Raw genomic sequence first — 19,483 nt, forward strand, 5'->3', positions numbered from 1 at the left:
ACTGGCTGCTTAATGGAGATTAAGACTTTTAAAAATAGGAAAGTTTTTTGAAGATCACAAATCGAAGGACATTTAAGTATTTGGGGGGTATAATTGCCAAAGTAACTATCAAACATGAATTTAAAATATATAACAAGTGTACTTTTAATCATTATTTCTTGTGATCTTAAGGTGGACATATATCGCCCATTTAAAACCTTGGAAAAGCCAATGATAAATTTATACTTAATTCTTTAAATAATAAATTATTTAAAATAGGGATGCATGTTCTCCTTGTTTTCTAGAGTGACTTTTCTTATGTTTATTAGCTAGATGTACCTTTTCTTTTGTGAATTATGTACCTACAGTCTTTCCCCATGCTTCTGTTGGTCTCCTAGGTTTTTTTTTTTAAGTTATTTCTGTGAGCTCTCTATATTTCTGTCTTAAATATTTAATTTTACGAATTTGTAGTTTGTTTTTATTTGAATGTCATATTTTTGCAATACAGAATTTTTATTTTTTAGTAATGAAAAAATAAAACAGGAAAGAATGGTGAAATTTGACTAGACTTTAATATATCATGTCAACAAATAAGCTCAAGTTAAGTGTATAAACAATGAAGTTCTTAAGAATTTTTATCTTAATCCAAATACAAGATTTGGAAAAAACCAAGATATTTCTTGGCAGAGTAAATACTTGAAGCTTGTCCTGAGAGAACTATTTTCCCACTTTTTTGCTGCCCATGATCATGACCCTACATTGAGTAAGGAATATTAATACTCGTCATTTATAGATCATTAAGTTAGCTTTTAGAAGGAAAACTGGTTAAGTTCTGACATATCAATGACTTTCTCGGACAGCTAACTGCCTTGGTGTAATGTTTATGAATTACTGATAGACTCACTCTAAAGAGTTAATGCCTCGAGGCACAGGCTCTGGGGACCTGATGGTGCAAAATACACTGCAGATGGTGCAAAAATACACTGAATTTTATTTTTGTAATTCTAACATACAAACACACTGACAGAGTAACAGTTCTCAGGGAAAGAGCCAGAAACAGGATAAGCTTTTCTTCTAAATGTCTGGAATTTTGTTAATGGAAAAGAGACAAGAAGCACTGCTCAAGTATAAATGCAGGTCCTTCCATTACAGGCATGAGGCAGCAAGTGAGGCGGCGGCAGGGGAGGTGGCGCCATGCTGCCATGCTCAGCCATCTCCTGAGCGGGGGAGGGGGGGGAGGTGTCAGCGAGCCCTGCAGGGAGCACTCACCGGGGTGTTGGACTGCTCTGTCAGCTTTTGCTCCCACATCTTTAGCCGTCTTTCTCGTTCTTTGAGCTCCTGCTCTTTAAAGCTGAGGTCACGTTCTAGTTTCTTCAGTCTCTCAAGAGTTGCTTCAATTTCACACCTGCAGGAGGACATGACTGGTTTAAACCTCAACTTTGCTCAAGAGGTGTTATGTGCTGAGGGGTCCATCACAATGCTTAATCAAAGGAAAAGGCTAAAACCTGTGCTGTGAAACCAAACAGTAAACAGCGAGGAGATCCAACCAGTCCATCCTAAAGGAAATCAACCCTGAATGTTCATGGGAAGGACTGATGCTGAAGCTGAGTTCCAATACTTGGGCCAGCTGATGCAAAAAGCCAACTCATTGGAAAAGACCCTGATGCTGGGAAAGACTGGGGGCAAGAGGAGAAGGGGATGGCAGAGGAGGAGATGGTTGGATGGCATCACTGACTCAATGGACATGAGTTTGAGCAAACTTTGGGAAACAGTGAAGGACAAGGAAGCCTAGAGCGCTGAAGTTCACGGGTCACAAAGAGTTGAACACGACTTAGTGACTAAACAACAACACACTAGCAAAGAATAGGACATCTTTCATATCCTTCAAAATCAACATATAAACTACCTTGGAAACATAAGTTTGGAATATTTTCTCAAAGCAGTGAAGAACCACTGTCTGGGGCCTGAGCCATGGAACTGGTGTCCTGGTTTGGCCATTTAATAAATGCTCATGGTCCTCTGGCTCTACTGTATATCAGCTCATCTTATATTCATTACAGCCCCAAGGAACAGGTATTAATTTTGCATAGAGAGAGATGGGAAAATGACACTCTGGTTAGATGATCACTGTCACCTCACTAGTAAATTCACCTTAGCCTATTCACTGGCTGAGTAATGCCAGCAATCTACAGATTAACCTGACTCAGTTTCGTCAGCTGTATGGGGTGGTGGTTACCTTTTATCGGGACTCCCCAACCTGCCTGATCCTAATAATTGTCTGAGCAAAACATACCACATAACATAGATTCCTAAGACCCTTCCTCAGAGCTCATGACTGAGTAGGGCTGAGTAGGGCCTAGGAATTGCCATTATTTGATATGAGTGTGTTTTTACAATCAGGCAAGTGTGAGAAATCCTGGATCAGATGACTCTAAGGTTCATTTTAACTCTAATAATTTTAAAAGCAAGTTAGTTCCCTCCCAGACTCTATGGGCTGACCCGCCTCACCACCTGGAACAATATGTCCAGTTATAGAAACCTGTCCTTGACACAAGTTAAAGCTGGTAAGATGGCCCAGTGTAAGTTTTTTCTCCTTCAGGGCTACTGTTGTGCTTAGGTCTAAACTTATGGAAGGTCTTCCCCGTGAGTTTCTGCAGACCTTGTGAGAAAAGCAGCAGTAATGAGAGACCGAGAGCAAGGAGAGACAGGGAGAGGGAGGAAAGGGGAGAGGGGGACGCAGAATGAGGAAGGGACTGGGAAGAGGGACTGCTGGGCCAAAAGCTGCTTCTAGGTGCCCTGAGACACACCTTTATGTCAGACTGTGGGATTTGGTCTGACAATTGAGGTCTTGACTACAGAAGTCTGAAGCTCCCAGATCAAAGTTAATAAGATGTATGCAGCCCAAGTCTGCCTTTTTATGTCCAGGGAGAATCAGAATAGATGAGAAGTAAACACATGAAAACAAAAAGGTGTGGCTATCAATTGACCAAATCCAACTCAGGGAACAGCTGCTGAAGTGGATCTGGACTTGGGTCACACATTTTACTTTCCAGGCTGTCTGCAGAGCAAGGGACACCAGGAAAGTAAGTGTAAAAGCATCTGTTGTCAACCCTCTGTCCCTTTTAGTGGTGCCATCTGAAAGTTATAAAACCATGTAAGTCACATTATAGTCCCTAAAGAAAGGCAGCAAATCGACAGTCTTTCAGAATTATGACTGTATCATAAAATCCAAATTTTATTTTGTATTTCAGACATAATATTACGCCCATTCATAAATGTTTTTATTTTTCAAATGGAGGACTGAGGAAAAAAAAAAAAACTCAGTGTAGAAGATCTTAGGTTAAACTTAAGCAACAAAAAGGAAAGAAAGAATGAGCCATCTTCAGTAAATGAGAGGATGAGAAAGGCGGCGCAGAGCTGGGCACATGGGGCTCTGGGAGATGGCAGGGGCCTGGCTGCTGCCAGGAGGGCTGAGCTCACTGATGTCCTTTCTAAAGAGGGTAAAATGGCCAGCACATTTGATTTCACTTGTAAGTTAAGCCTAGGATTCATCTCAAGTTACAGCTCTGGGAGCCCACTCTGATTTTGAGCCCTTCTGGAAAACAGATCAACAGTTAAGTAAGCTAGGTAAGCTGAGAGCTGCTGCAGAAAAACACCGAATAAGTAGGCCTCCTCAGTCTGTGTCTTCAGGGTCAGCTCCCATACACGGCTTTCCCAGAAACCCCAGGATCCTGACAGCAACGATCTTATGCCATAAGAGATGTAACCCCAATCCAGAGGGCAACACAAAACAGCTGCTCCTCTGGCTGTGCCCTCTGTTTTTCTTGATGTATTGTTTTGCATCAAATGCTTTGGTTGATGCACTTATATAATCTCTCTGTTCTGAAAATAAAGTTTCTATGTTTCAAGTTGATGGAAATTATGGTTTTTCTCTTAAACCGAATCCAACTAAGGTTGACTTCAACCAGTATCAGTTTTCCCTCTGTCAGAAACAGGCAATGAACTATAATTATCTTCTTTTAATAGAAACTTACTTCGAAATAAAAGATCAATTCATAAAAGCAGCTATATTATATACATTACAAGATAAATAGATACGTGCTGCGATTCGTGGGGTCGCAAAGAGACGGACATGACTGAGCGACTGAACTGAACTGAATTACGTTTAGTGTTATATATTAAATGATTAAAATCTTTGTGTTTTTTAAGAAAATATTTGGCTGTGCCAGATCTTAGTTGGGGCATGTGGGATCTAGTTCCCTCACCAGGGATGGAACCCAGGCCCCCTGCATTGGGAGCTCGGAGTCTTAGCAACTGGACCACCAAGGAAATCCCTGCATTTTGTTTTTATGAAGGTGTGCTAGAGTGAGTATTTTGATCACTGAGGAAGAGTGCAGCCACCAGAGTGTTTTGCTAAGAGACAGGGACCTGAACTGTCTACCAAGCACCACGGAGCTCATTCAGTGCAGGTGACCACAGGCGTGCAGACAATCACACGGGGCAATGAGAACTGAAAACGTGACCAAGAGGACCACGCTTTCTGTCCTTATGTTGGTGGCCACTGTTGCTAATCATAGGAGGAGAAACAAGAGGAGCATGTGATGAACAGGAAAGGCTCACTAGACACTAGATTTCTTTCCTATCATGTATTAGGTTAAAGGAAAGGGCATAGTTGATGTGGTTTTTAATAACCTAGTCTTAAAAAGAATTTTCAGAATAATCATTTAATTTTCTAAGACTCAATGTTTCAACTGGTTTAGGTGTAGAGGAAGCTCCATTAGCAAACAAGAATTTGCCAGAAACACCAGAGCAGGACAGGAGTCCAACTTCACTGAGACTCGTAACTTCCTACACATACTTTGGACCCTAGACGCACGGTTTCAGGCACCAAATAGAAGTCAGAGGAAGGAGAGGAGCAGTCCGTTGAAATGTCCAGGTGACCTGAAGAAACATTTTCTTCTTTTCAACCCTTGGCACACTGAGTGGGGTCGTTGTTTCCCCTTAGTCATCACCTAAGCCCATCATGCCCTGTGATGCTTCTCGTCGTTAAACGGGAATCAGTCAAGTGGACGCTGCACGCTAACGAGCTGACAATGGCCACAAGGGCGGGGACAGCACCACACAGTGTGACCATGCAGGCCCCTGGGGCCCGGCCCCCTGGTTTCCAGCACTGGTCCTGTCTCACATGCGTGACCTCAGGCGGGTTGCCCCACCTGTCCATGTCTTGGTTCTTGCACCTGTGATGTAAGTTAGGGTTGCTGTGTGGATTTAAAAAGATAATCCAAATGAAGTACAAGCATCGGGTTAAGAATGTAATAATAGCCGTGTTCATTATTGTTACTCATTAGTATTATTATTCCCCACGGTTTTAATCAATTGCCAAATTCAATGAAAACAGCTCTGCTGCCTCTTAAAGTGTAGTTTTGTGTTTCTGGTAAAGATATATATCCCTTCTCCAGCTCTCAGGATTAACGAGCTCCTGAAAGAGAGTCAATGAGGAAGCCCTCTGGGCAACTGTTTGCCTTTTATTAAAATACATTAATATATTACCAATTTTATTTCTCTCATCTTTTTAGCTTGAAGCATTAAAAAATATTTCTTATTCAACTAATCCAGGGTAATTGTAGAAAAAAAGATAATATTGAACTTTTTCTACTTTTTTCCATGTGCACATATATGTACATGTAAATATGTTTTTTATTTTAGAATAAATGAAATCATTCTGAACATACTGGACTATAGCATTGATTTTAAAATCATTTATCAGAACAGTCTTATGGACTCTGTGGGAGAGGGAGAGGGTGGGAAGATTTGGGAGAATGACATTGAAACATGTAAAATATCATGTAAGAAACGAGTTGCCAGTCCAGGTTCGATGCACGATACTGGATGCTTGGGGCTAGTGCACTGGGACGACCCAGAGGGATGGTATGGGGAGGCAGGAGGGAGGAGGGTTCAGGATGGGGAACACATGTATACCTGTGGCCGATTCATTTTGATATTTGGCAAAACTAATACAATTATGTAAAGTTTTAAAATAAAATTAAATTAAAAAAAATAAAAATAAAAATAAAAATCACTTCCCTAGCAAAAAAAAAAAAATCATTTATCAGACCTGTATATAAAACTCAACACTGTTTTATGTATGGAGCTATCATAATTTTTTAAGTCATAAAAACCACACACACAAAAACCCAAATCAATCTTGTTTCACTCGAAGCTCACTTCCAGTTTTACAGTTCTAAAGGCTGTGATAAACCCATGTCCACACATTCTCACTTATTTTCTTAGGAGAGGTGTCTGATCTATGCAGTCAAACTCTTCCAGAAAGGTATTTCTCCCCCAGCAAAGAGTGAGGAAGTTTACAACACCAGGTATTTCCTTGATATGAATTTTTGCCAACCTGATGAATAAATTGTGTTCCCTTTTATTTGGCTGCTACATGAGGTTGAATACTTTTCACGTGTTTATCGACCCTTTGACTTCTTTTTTTGCGAAATGCCATTTCAGGTCCTTTAGTGTGATATTTTAATTAAAATGTTATTTTAAAGACAGAAGTGGTAGTTTTCCAAGTGTAATCTGGGGACTTATGAGAGCTTTTCCAAAGTTAGACTCATTTTCAGAATAACATTAAGGCATGATCTACCCTTCCACTCTCATTCTCACAAGTGTATTAACTTTTCCACATGCTTCCTGACATGGGGCAGCACCAGAAGCTGAATGCAGAAGCAGGATTAATTATTGCTTTTTTTCTCAGTTTTGATTTTGAATGTGGTAAATACTGACAGATGTAACTCATTCAAACAAAAGCCCTTTGGAGTCCTCAATGATTTTTTCAGAGTGTAATGGAGTCCTGAGACTAGAAACTTTTAGAACAACTGATATATCAACTAGGAAAAAAAGCTGTAACAGTATGGCATTTGTCTAGGAAATTTATTGATGGTGGGTATTGCTTTTGGTCTTATGGAGGTTTTGCATTTTAATACAGAAAACTTACCAACTTCTCCCCTATTTTCTGGTTGTGTTGACATACTTTAAAGGCTCCCTAGCTCATGGATATTAATAGTAGTATTAAAATCCTACTAATCCTTTGGCTAACAGATCAAACAGCAGTTCCTCAGGGAATACCTTTATTAAACCCTCAGACCAGATTAGATTTCACGGTTTTATAGTCTCAGACATCCAGCACTGTCCTGTCATAATATTTATCAAAATAGTAATGAAAAAGTTATTTGTATATTCGTATTTAGTAATCTAATATTAAATTCCAAGTGCACTGTTACTCTTCTGCTCATCACCAGAGCCCATACCTAAAGAACATCTTTTCCCAGCAAAGGTTTAATGAGTATCTGAATGAATGAATGTAAGAAGCACATCTATCAAAGCAAACAAATCAACTTACATGTTTCTATCCTCTTGTGTAATATGGCGATGTCTTTTAATATTATTACTACAATGTTTGAGTGAACTCCGGGAGTTGGTGATGGACAGGGAGGCCTGGCGTGCTGCGATTCATGGGGTCGCAAAGAGTCGGACACGACTGAGCGACTGAACTGAACTGAACTATGGTATTTCCTTCTCCAAGTATTTGTTGAGCAACCGCAGCGTTCAAGACATGTTCTAGATACTGCAGTTACACAGATGAACAGAAGAGATGATCTGACCCTCTTACATGTTAGCCAGCAAGACACGCCATTATTAAACAACAGACTGCAGAACTACTTATTAATTTCAATAGAGGGTATGAAGGAGACACTCTCAGGGCACATAAAGTGGAACCTCAGTGGGTCTGGGGTCAGGACACACTTGCTTGAAGGACAGCTGTTTTCATCTACTATCTGAAGCAATATGAGTCAGAGCCAAGTTGGGTTTGGGCATCAGGGCTGGTATGCTGCCGAAATGGGATAAATTTTATACAGAAGAAACGGCATTTGAAAGGATTCTGTATGAGGGAGAAATAGACACGTGTTGAAGGACCAAAGCCAAAAATTAAAGGATAGAATGATACTCAAGATAAAGCAAGAGCACAGAGGGTGTCGTGAATCTTGTTTTTTGGCCTTTGTCCTAGAGTTATGGGAGCTCCTTATACTGATTTAAGGAAAGTGATCTGATTAGATGTGTGCTGATCTCTTACTGTAGGAAACAAATATTACTAACATGTTTTGTTAATTTTTTGAGCCCAGAACAAAGTCCGTCATACCTAGACTCTAGCAAACAGTATTACTTTTGTACTACTAAGTAAAAATTCATTTTAACTCACCGATCCTAGAGATTCTTCAAGAATAAAAAATAAAGAAGGTTATTGTAAAACACCAAACAGAAAGCCCAAAGAAATGTGCGATCACAGGACTAAACAACTCCGTCATTTTAAAGTGCCTGTAGTATTCATTTGCTACCGGCAGGTGGCGTGAGGCGTCATGTTACTACCCATAGCTATCAAGAGCAGGGGTGAGTTACTGAAATCTCTGCTGAGTCAGGGAGAAATAACGTCAGAGCCCAAACATGCTATTTATATTTGTACATCATGTGACCTGGCTCAAATGTCTCATCTCTGGCTTAGTTCTTCCCCTCACACAATACAGTTCTCCCATTACTAAGTTTGTTTACATTTGACAAAATGTAATAGGATTTATAACATTGAAAGTTTTATTTTAAAAGTGTTTTTACAGTCTCCCTACCTCTCCCATCAACAGAAAAAGTACTCTGCCTATTTCCAAGCAGACAGTATTTTTATTTCTCACTGCACAGAGGCCACAGTTTCCTAACAGCGAGTGTATACAGAAGGAATGTCTGCTAACTGCCTTTTGTCTCAGAAGATACTGCTTCAATATTCTTCCTAAATACTTAGATATATGATAAAGCAACATGCTTAGAGGAACACTGCTTACATATGAGAGGGAGAGCTTATTCAATCTCCAAAATTTTTTAATTTTGAAAAACACACAAAAAAGCCCCAATTTCTAAGAGATTGGGACTGTCATCAAGTTCCCAGGTTCTCTTCGTGTCCGAAGTTGGTCACCCACAATTCCTTGAAGCCAGATGATGTAAACTGAGGTGGGAGGCACCTACCTCCATTCTGCTTTGTTGTGCAGGAATGAATTACACTGGTCAGAAAGCTTCGAATCGAGTGACATGGACTCCAGGATTGAAATGATTTGCTTGAAAGAAGGCCGTTTCTGAAGAAGAAAAAAATAATCACTTGTTGGGACTTAGGAAAGTAGATCTTTAAGAGAAATATCCACAAGCATAGTAATAAGGTCAAATCACCATAACAAAATAAGATACGATGTAATATCCTGATTTTGTTCTTTCACAACTGTCAGACTGCATAGGAACCATACTTATTTTCAATCAATTATTCATAATAGGCTCAGATGTCATTTTTCTATTGTGTTGTCTAAGATTGGAATGATTACATTATTTTTCCAGGTAAGGAAAGTACGAATTAGTTCTCTTTGGGGTATGTTTAAAGACTCCTGAAAGGAAACAGTTAAGTCTTTTAAAAAATCATCTACGTGATAAAGCAAGCATAGTAAAAGTTAATGGTAGGGTCTGGGTGATAGGGGTCTTCCTAGGTGGTGCTGGTGGTAAAGAACGTGTCTGCCAATGCAGGAGACATAGAAACATGGGTTTGATCCCTGGGTCAGGAAGATCCCCTGGAGAAGGGCATGGGACCCCACTCCAGTATTCTTGCCTGGAGAATCCCATGGACAGAGGAGCCTGGTGGGCTACAGTCCATACTGTCGCAGAGTCAGACACGAATGAAACGACTTGGCATGCATGCATGCACACAGGGTGATGGGTATACCAGTGCTCACTGCAAAATTCTTTCAACTTTTCCGTATGTTTGAAAAATTTTATAATAAACTGTTGGAGGAAAATTACTTATCAATCTAGCAGAACTTATACAATTTCCTAAACCAGTTGCTCAGAGAAAAAACTCCCCAATTTTAAAGCCATCATAACTTCACTGTTCTCAATGGTTATCCCACAATATAACTAGCTTTGGTGCTGGGAAACTCTCAGGTACTGTTTACCAGAAATTGAAAAAGCAGTGGTTAGGTGTATTTCTTTAGCTAGCAAAAACTACCCTAGTCTATCTCTTTAGACTCTAGCCAAGGTGGAGACAAAAGGTTAAAGCACAAGCGGGGAAAGATAATAAAAGGGTGATGCACATTCTCTCTTCATCACGCCTCATAATTATACCATTTCTGAACGAATTACAGTTGCAGCAATTAAAACATGCATTTTAATTTAGGAGCACAAAAACAAGAAGAAAGAATGTTGAGGTGGCTTGCTCTTAGGACTTGAGTGTTTCCTACATTAAGCAAGGTAATTTTTTCTTAGGAATATAAAACTGGAATATTTATTCTGAGTTCTGCCGTTATTGTCCTCTTTCAAGGGGGGGTGTGTGTGTGTGTGTGTGTGTTTAAAAAAAGGGTGTAGGTAGCCTAATGTCACTGATGGTACATTAAGCCTTGTAATAAGCAAAAAGTGCCTTAAGTTGGAAATTTGAAAAAATGACATTTGTCTTCTTTGAATGTGTTTCCATTTTAATTTCTCCATCCATGTGTCAGGTAGCAACAGGAAAAATGTTTTGTTTGTACAGGAGCTAATTATATAATTATATAATTAATACATATAGGATTTTCATTTTTCATGGAAAAGAAGCAGGAGGAGCTGACAAATTTTCAAAGAATAATATTTTTCCCTACACTTAATCATTCTTGAGACAAGGTAAAACATTTTTTGTAATTGGATGGCAAGTAACCCTGGAAAAATCTTTATTTCATATTTAGAATATGCTCCCAGATGGAAATTATCCAAGTGAACATTCAGAACATAGCAGCAATGTAGAATCATATGTTAATATTTCATGAGTATTTTGATCACAGAATACAACATGTGGTCTAGGATCTTCCTCCAAAGGGGCTTAGCTTCCTTTTATGTATTATGTAGGCTCTGCCTACTTAAAAAGGCACAACCAGAACCATTTATTAAGCATCTGTATACATTATTTGTTATCTTCATATTATAGGTAAGGAAGATCAGTCTCAGAAAAATATGAATTTCCCAGTATCACACAGGTAGCAAGTTACAGAACCAGGGTCTATTCTCTTAAATCCTTCAAAATATTTTATCACATGAGAGTAAGATATTACTTCCTATCAAACTTGGAGCTTTACCTATTGCTTTGTCCTTTTTTAGAAATGTCATTTTAGAACTTGAACTAATATTCACCTTTACTTTCTTCTTTTCTTAAAAAAAAAAAAAAGGTTTTTTTTGAGCATCTGATCAAAGCCATTGGAATGACCCAACATTTATCTAATACAGGAGCAGTTTTTTCTCTTGTACACGTCTACCTCCTTGTTGCAAAAGAACATATTTCTACAGGTGAGCTGAACATTTTAATCTGTCTTAATACTCTAGAATCTAAGGACTGAAAATAAAAATAATTAAAATATATTTTTACCAACTACTGCTGTATCTATGTGCATAGGACTGGGACCAACTTCTGTTTGAATTGCTATATACTTCTAGCCAGAGAAGAGCTCCCCTGGTGGCTCAGATGGTAGAGTCTGCCTGAAGTGCAGGAGACCTGAGTTCAATCTCTGGGTTGGGAAGATCTCCTGGAAAAGGAAATTGCAACCCACTCCAGTATTCTTGCCTGGAGAATTTCATGGACGGAAGAGCCTGGCAAGCCCCAGTTCATGGGGTCGCAAAGAGTCAGACACGATTGAACGACTAATCCTTCCTTCCTTCTAGCCAGAAAACTAAAACATGGCCTCTCAGGAAATAAACCTTGGTCTGGCTGCTTTAGTCAACAACAAATTGTACATCTACTTGCTAAATTTACAGGAGATGCTATAGGGAAACAAAGAAAAAGTAACTCTATTTCCTCGTGGAGCCTTCAATCCATTTAGGAAGACAAGATGCTTTTTAAAATGCAACAGCACAAAATGAGGCAGTAGCCCAGACTGTGGTTCAGGAAAAGGAGTACTTAGTATGGGCAGGGGAAACAATAACTGGGGAAGGCTTGATGATGAAGTAATCAGGAGGGGAAAGAAAAGAAGGAAAAGAACATGTTTCAGGAATAAAGAAGGTGTGTAAGGTATGTCTAGAGGAGAGAGCAATGACTTAGAAATGTGAGCTGGAGGCATAATCAAATCAAATATAGAGGGCATATATGTTAGTTGTATTAGAATAAAATGCCATGAATTTAGGAAACAAAAAAAAACTGATCTAAACCTTATTCATACTTCACAGTGCTAGAAGACAAGACTCCTCTGATATTAAAGAAGTGTCAGCTTGCTGCTGCTGCTGCTGCTGCTAAGTCGCTTCAGTCGTGTCCGACTCTGTGCAACCCCATAGACGGCAGCCCACCAGGTTCCCCCATCCCTGGGATTCTCCAGGCAAGAACACTGGAGTGGGTTGCCATTTCCTTCTCCAATGCATGAAAGTGAAAAGTGAAAGTGAAGTCGCTCAGTCTTGTCCGACTCTTAGCGACCCCATGGACGGCAGCCCACCAGGCTCCTCCGTCCACGGGATTTTCCAATCAAGAGTACTGCAGTGGGGTGCCACTGCCTTCTCTGAAGCGTCAGCTTACTACCTGTTAAAAAGATATGCCAGCTTCATGGCATCAACTCTGGACCTAATGTCCTTATTGTGTAGGTGTTTACACTATCATTTAATTAATATACCATAAATATTCTTAGAATTTTAATTAATATAGTACAGAGTCACAGATTAAGAAATTAAAAACCTGCTTTGTATACTGAAATATAATTACAGTTACAGTGATCTAGTTGCATTCATCTAATTTAGCACTAATAATTTCGAGTGAAATTTCTATTTGAGTATCAGAGAGAAAGGGCTTTCCTGATAGCTAAGTTGCTAAAGAATCCACCTGCAATGCAGGAGACCCCAGATCGATTCCTGGGTCAGGAAGATCCCCTGGAGAAGAGATAAGCTACCTATTCCAGTATTCTTGGGCTTTCCTGGTGGCTCAGCTGGTAAAGAATCCACCTGTGATGCGGGAGACCTGTGTTTGATCCCTGGGTTGGGAAGATCCCCTGGAGAAGGAAAAGGCTGCCCACTCCAGTATTCTGGCCTGGAGAATTCCATGGACTGTATAGTATAGTCCATGGGGTTGCAAAGAGTCAGGTACAACTGAGCGACTTCCACTTTCGCATTAGAGAGAAAAATACTACCAAAATGACTAAATATGCCACAATGGATATATAAGTGGTAGCATATGAAAAGATTGTATTTTAATCATATAAAATAAATATTCTACAGAAATCTTGCAAATAGCCAATTATAATTTCCACCAGATTAGTTGCAAAGTGCAGGCATTTCTCTTCATGCTTAAAAAGCCCCACATTCTGCAAAATCACACACTAAAGTAGGGCCCACAGAGGGCAAGACAGACCATTCAAAACCTATCAACTTTGTCAAAAAAATTCATAAAACAATAGTAATCCTAAACAAAAGTACTAAACAGTTTAAAATTTTTTTAATTAAAAAAAAAAATACTAAGTAAATACAGGACTCTAAAAAGGGTGAAGGTCGTTCGATGAACAGGAGTGAAAGCCGATTGAGCCTGCTGGTTTATCAGGGCAAAGGTGAATTTGCACAGGCTGGGCAGAAGGGGTGTCTTGGTTCTGTGTCTGTTGCTGCGCTACTGGCCTCACTGATGTGCTCGGAGTTCAGTTGTTCTCACTTGTGGAATGGAACAGTGTGCTTTACTTATGGTTCACCCTGAATTGTGTGATACTAACACGATTCCCATACTCACCAAGTGTTTCTGAGTTATTTTGCCTAGACAAACCACAGCTTTCCGTATCCATGGATTCAATCAGCCAGAGTTCAAGTTGGTTGTTGAATGTGAGGAAGTGTAACCACAGTTGGGGTGAAGGGAAGGGTCGCGACTGAATCACCCCTGATATATAAGGGACTTGAGCATCCATGGATTCTACGGGGGTCCTGAAACCTCCCCTGAGGAGATGAAGGGAATGGCTGTGTACATTATTCATTCTTCTTGAAAGTCATATAGGGACTGAGTTTAAATTAAGGAAGAAATTCCATTCTCAAGTCTTTTTTATTTTCCTTTCTAGATCTATCTTTAAAAGGTCAGTTTGTGATACACTTATTTCCATGAAGGACTGCAGAAATTTAAACTTAAAAATTTTAGTTCTTATCTCGAGTCTCTCTCTCTCATTCTGATATTTCATCTGTGAGGATCTTTTTTTATTTAAAAATTTTTTATTACAGCAAATTCCAAACATACACCAAAGTAGAAAGAACACCCTCCATATACTTATCACTCCAAAAATCATCACGGCCCATCCTATTTAATCTATACCATCATTCATTTCCCTTCCCTGTATTTTGAAGCAAATCCAAGACTCGCCTATCATTTTATCTATAAACACTTCCGTATGTATGTGACAGTCTTTTAAACCAGTCTTTGCGGGGAAGGGAAATGGGCCATTTGTGCTTGAATGTGATAACCACATGAAAGCCTCAATTTTGGAATTTCTCCAACTCTATTGTGATAGCTTAAAAAAAATCACTGAAACTCCACAGGAAGAGTGTATGGAGCTTCTCTAGAAGCGCTACTTCTGCCTGGTCTTTGGTTAGAAAGGCAGTGTGGTGGTCAGGCTCTGCAGCGCAATGGATGGTGCATTGGACTTCTAGTAGAGGCAATGTGGTGGGGGGGTTAAGTGCAGGGACTCGCGTCAGTCAGCTTGGGCGCAGCCTCCAGCTCCAGCACTTACAGGCTGGGTGGCCTTGACCTCACCTCTTAACCGTGCCTTGGTTCTTCATGTGTAAAATGAGGACAATAACAATACCCAGTTCACAGAGATATTCTGAGAAATAAAGCAGTTGATAGAGTGTTGAGAACAGTGCCCGGCTTATAATAAGCATGGTGTGCTAGTATTTATATAATGTGAAGGTGCAAGACTTATTACTGAAGATTAAAAACAAGGAACAAAATTCTTTTTTACTGACTCAAGAATGCTGGAGTGCTGTAAGAAAGAGCCAGTAATGAGATTTTAGGTTTCATGCCAAGCAAATGTCAGCAGATAGCCTTCACAGTCAATCTGGGGCTCAAAGGAGCAGCAACCTGGTTTTGCTCTGTAATGAATTTGATTATCCCATGTTTTAAAAGCTCAAAGCCAGACAAACAAGAGAGATTTCAGAACAACAATAACAACAAATATATATATATATACCTTGGCATCAGCTTCCCAACACTGATGTAACAGTTCAGCAAAACTCCTGGGGCAACTGCTTGGAATGGTTAATCTCTATAAGAGAGAAAGAAAAAATAAGCCAAAACAAAACAAAATACAGGCATTTGCTCATTAAAGGAAGGAAATACTAATTGGAAGATATGAAAGAATTAATTTAATAGCATAAACAAGACATGAAATTTAAAACGTCCGTTGATTAATATGTGACTGGAGAGAACTTATGTTTAGATTCATAGTATCTAATCTCTAATGACACTTTACCTTTTCCTCCAAAGAGGAATCATAGTGGATGAAGAAATCAGGCTCAGAACAACAAATGCAGCAAAATATAGAATCTGGTCAAAAGAAACTACAGTAAGAGAGGAGCAAGTTGGAACTTCAGTTCAGTTCAGTTCAGTCGCTCAGTTGTGTCCGACTCTTTGTGGCTCCATGAATCGCAGCACGCCAGGCCTCCCTGTCCATCATCATCTCTTGGAGTTCACCCAGACTCATGTCCATCGAGTCAGTGATGCCATCCAGCCATCTCATCCTCTGTCGTCCCCTTCTCCTCCTGCCCTCAATCCCTCCCAGCATCAGTCTTTTCCAATGAGTCAACTCTTCGCATGAGGTGGCCAAAGTACTGGAGTTTCAGCTTTAGCATCATTCCTTCCAAAGAAATCCCAGGGCTGATCTCCTTCAGAATGGACTGGTTGGATCTCCTTGCAGTCCAAGGGATTCTCAAGTCTTCTCCAACAGCACAGTTCAAAAGCATCAATTCTTCGGCGCTCAGCCTTCTTCACAGTCCAACTCTCGCGTCCATACATGACCGCTGGAAAAACCATAGCCTTGACTAGACGGACCTTTGTTGGCAAAGTAATGTCTCTGCTTTTCAATATGCTAACTTACATAAACCTAAACCATGAACCTATCACTGTATTTTTATAGGTGACTATGAAAATTGCAAATAGGCCAGGTAACTAGGAAACCAGTTCAGCTTTGGCAATAGGTGTACAACTTCTGAAAACGTGAGCACAGAGATAATTTTATAGAAGTATTTTCTCAGTGGCAAATGAGACACTCTGAATGGATGATTCATCATGTCTTAGTTTTGGCCAAACTCATAAAATATAAGGACTTGATAGAACAAAGAATATAATGTGAAGACTAGTCTTTTTCTAACATTCTAGAGCAGTGGTTCTCATAGAACATGTAATTCTCCCAGAGGCAGTTTACAAATCTACAGAGACATTTTTGTTTTAAAGTCTGGAGGGTTGTACCTAGAGCAGGTCAAGAATGCTGACCATCTTTCAATATATCATAAAGCCTGATTAAAAATTCTCCTGCATTCCACCAAACTTCAAATGCCCCAGGTGCATTCATGTAAGACAAGAAAACGATGAGCTTTATACTTTTCTGAGCTTAGACTCTACCTTTGATTTCTAAGTAGAGTATTTTTTGAATATTTTTAAAATACTCTGAACTTTCTTTGAATGCAACTACTAAATGAAATAAATCAAGGGTAGATTGATTTTTGCATTATTTATAACCTTAGCATAATATTGGGAAAATCTTGCCTACAATATAGTGCTGCTCATGGTACTGGCATCATTAATACTCACAATAACCCATCTTTATTCTGCATTTGTAGCTGCTGAATTCTGTTTATTTGTAGGTGCAAGCATCTAAAAGTGTTCCATTATCACCTCCACTGTCATCATGCCTGAGCATTTATACACTGCAATACATATGTATTTCTTCCTTATATTACATTTAGAGTATTATGTTGACTTAAAATACAATGTGTTTAGTAGGCTGTATTACCACTGAATTTCCTTTCAGGGATAAAGAGGGAGCATTAAATAATTGTTATAAACAGAGTATTGAGTATGAAGGGGACTTCTCAGATCACTCAGTGGTAAAGAATCTGCCTGCCAATGCAGGAGACATGAGACTGGGGTTCGATCCCTGGGTCGGGAAGAACTCCTGGAGGAGGAAATGGCAACTCACTCTAGTATTCTTGCTTGGAGAATCCCATGGATGAAGGAGCCTGGTGGGCTACAGTCATGGGCTCACAACGAGTTGAACACAACTGAGTGACTGAGCATGCACTCACGGGTGTGACAGAGCTGAGAACCTCTGTAGTAGGAAGATTTTTTCTGCAATGTTTGCCAAGAAGTTTTGCAGATAAAAACCTTAAAACAATTTCATCAGATTTGGAGGAGGCTACATATAAAACTAGAAAAATAGTTGTCTTGCCAAGAAAACAGACAATCTGGAATTAAAATCAGAGAACCAAAATAAATAAAACTTTAAAGCAAAGCTAAAAAAAAAAAAGGAACTCTGCAAGTTAGAGACTACACTAAGCATTTTTAAACCTCTGGTTTTGTGCTTTCATAGACTAGAGTAAGATGTTGTAAACGACACTATTATTTTACTGTAATGAGAACTGGAAACCTTTTCATGAAAGTAAAGAAAATCAAGAGTTTACTAAAAAAAAAAGGTAAGATCGTTGGGGTAGCAACTAATATAAACAGACAGTGACTGCAATTATGTGACTGAACACACATCATGTGTAATGAAAAACAAGTTTTCCTAACAGGTAACATTTTCAGCGTAACTTCAGCACATTTTCCAAGAACTGAAATGTGAACTGGCTGAATATAGGTGTTGATCTTCTCACACTGACAAACTTTTTAGATGCCATATGTGAGACATTACAAAAGGAGACATAATTATTTAAAATTATCTGACATGGTCAAATATCAGTTAGATCGAGACTCAGACACTATGTAAGGGATTATTTTGGTGCACTAAAAAGTACTTTAAAAGAGAATCTAAAATATTTAAGTGTGATTACATAACTGTGGGTATTCTGTTAAAACATCCTGAAACAACCAGATATTAACACCAGGTTTGCAAGACTACTTAAAACTTAAATATTGAAAAATAAAAGTTTCAAACTGAAAATGAAAATAATTCCCAATCACTAAATTAGGCATGACATTTTTATTAAAGATTATATTCTTCTTTTTTGCACTATTTTCTACATAAGATACAATAATTATTTTTTAAGTCAAGTTTATTACCTTTTTCTAAAGTGTAGTCAAGAAAAATGGATTAAGTTTTTGAGGATTTCCATGTTAATAAAGAATAGCTGTTTTGCTACTTAGAATAAAACACATTTATGTACTTGAAAAGATGGAGTTATATTGCTAGGACATTCTGAATGACTACTAATTGAGTTTTATGGAAAGTCCAATGGCATACAGACATACCTGTAAGATTTAAAAATTAGTAATACTCTCTTAACTTCATGTCTTCTATAATGGTTCATTGTTTGCTTTGTAAAGTTTAACAGCATTTTGTGGATTATAGCTTCAGTAGAATTTAATAATAGAAAAAGTTATTGTTTGAAGACCTTATTTCATTATTAGGGGTTTGGAATCAAAGGCCTTCAGATATATTTTTTAGAAAGTATTGATCTTCCTATAGATGCAAAAAGCAATCCTAAATGGTGAAAACAAATAAGCTCTAGAATCTAGTTAAGAGTAATGTATCAGTGTCAAGTTTCTGGTTCTGATATTATATATACTGATATTATATATTCTGATATTATATATATATATATATATATCTATGTCTCACGAGTGGGAGAAGCAGAGTGAAGGGTACACAGAATTCTTTGTAATATTTTTGCAACTTCCAATGAGTCTAGAATGACTAGCTTACATTTAAAATATCTCCCTAAAAGTTTAAACGTGTCATTCTTTATTTAAATGAGGCCTTTGAAAAACAATTACAGCTTTCTCTTTTCAACTCAATAACCCAAGGTATTTCAGAGCAAAAATAAATAAAATAATTAGAAATTGAAGGGATTTTTAGAAATTATATTTAAGTCAAAGTCTCAATTTTATTATAAAATAAATCCTTGGGAATTATTTTAATTGCTATCTCAACAGAATTTGTTTTGATAATAAGGGCCACTATTTATGAGGTGAAATGAAGACATCTTCTTGAATGATGATAATGGAAACTACGTTTGAACTTAATTTCCCTATTTCTGATAAATGAACTGTGCAGAATGAGAATGGATAAATACCCCTGTAGCACCCAATCTGCATTTGGTTCACTAGAAAGTTGAGAAAATATATTTCACCATGTGGGTTTCTTTCAACTGACTATTATATTTAATAAATACAATAGGGGAGGCATTTGAATAGTCTCCATCTGTTATTAGCTGATCATCAGATCACCCCATGGATAAA

At 38.5% G+C, this 19,483-nt stretch overlaps 1 protein-coding gene across 5 annotated transcripts in view; it reads right to left on the reverse strand.

The window, feature by feature from the left end:
- MAP3K20 (mitogen-activated protein kinase kinase kinase 20) overlaps positions 1 to 19,483 on the reverse strand; it is a 166,940-nt gene that overhangs the window by 47,342 nt on the left and 100,115 nt on the right. For all 5 annotated transcript variants that reach the window (XM_027557437.1, XM_027557455.1, XM_027557447.1 and 2 more), the window contains exons 9-11: positions 15,219 to 15,293; positions 9,049 to 9,155; positions 1,249 to 1,384 (exon numbers count right to left, since the gene is read on the reverse strand). In XM_027557437.1, the coding sequence (XP_027413238.1) occupies positions 1,249 to 1,384; positions 9,049 to 9,155; positions 15,219 to 15,293 (318 nt within the window). The remainder of the gene's footprint in view (positions 1 to 1,248; positions 1,385 to 9,048; positions 9,156 to 15,218; positions 15,294 to 19,483) is intronic.

This window comes from Bos indicus x Bos taurus, chromosome 2 (genome assembly GCF_003369695.1).
Source record: "Bos indicus x Bos taurus breed Angus x Brahman F1 hybrid chromosome 2, Bos_hybrid_MaternalHap_v2.0, whole genome shotgun sequence".
NCBI lineage: Eukaryota > Metazoa > Chordata > Mammalia > Artiodactyla > Bovidae > Bos > Bos indicus x Bos taurus.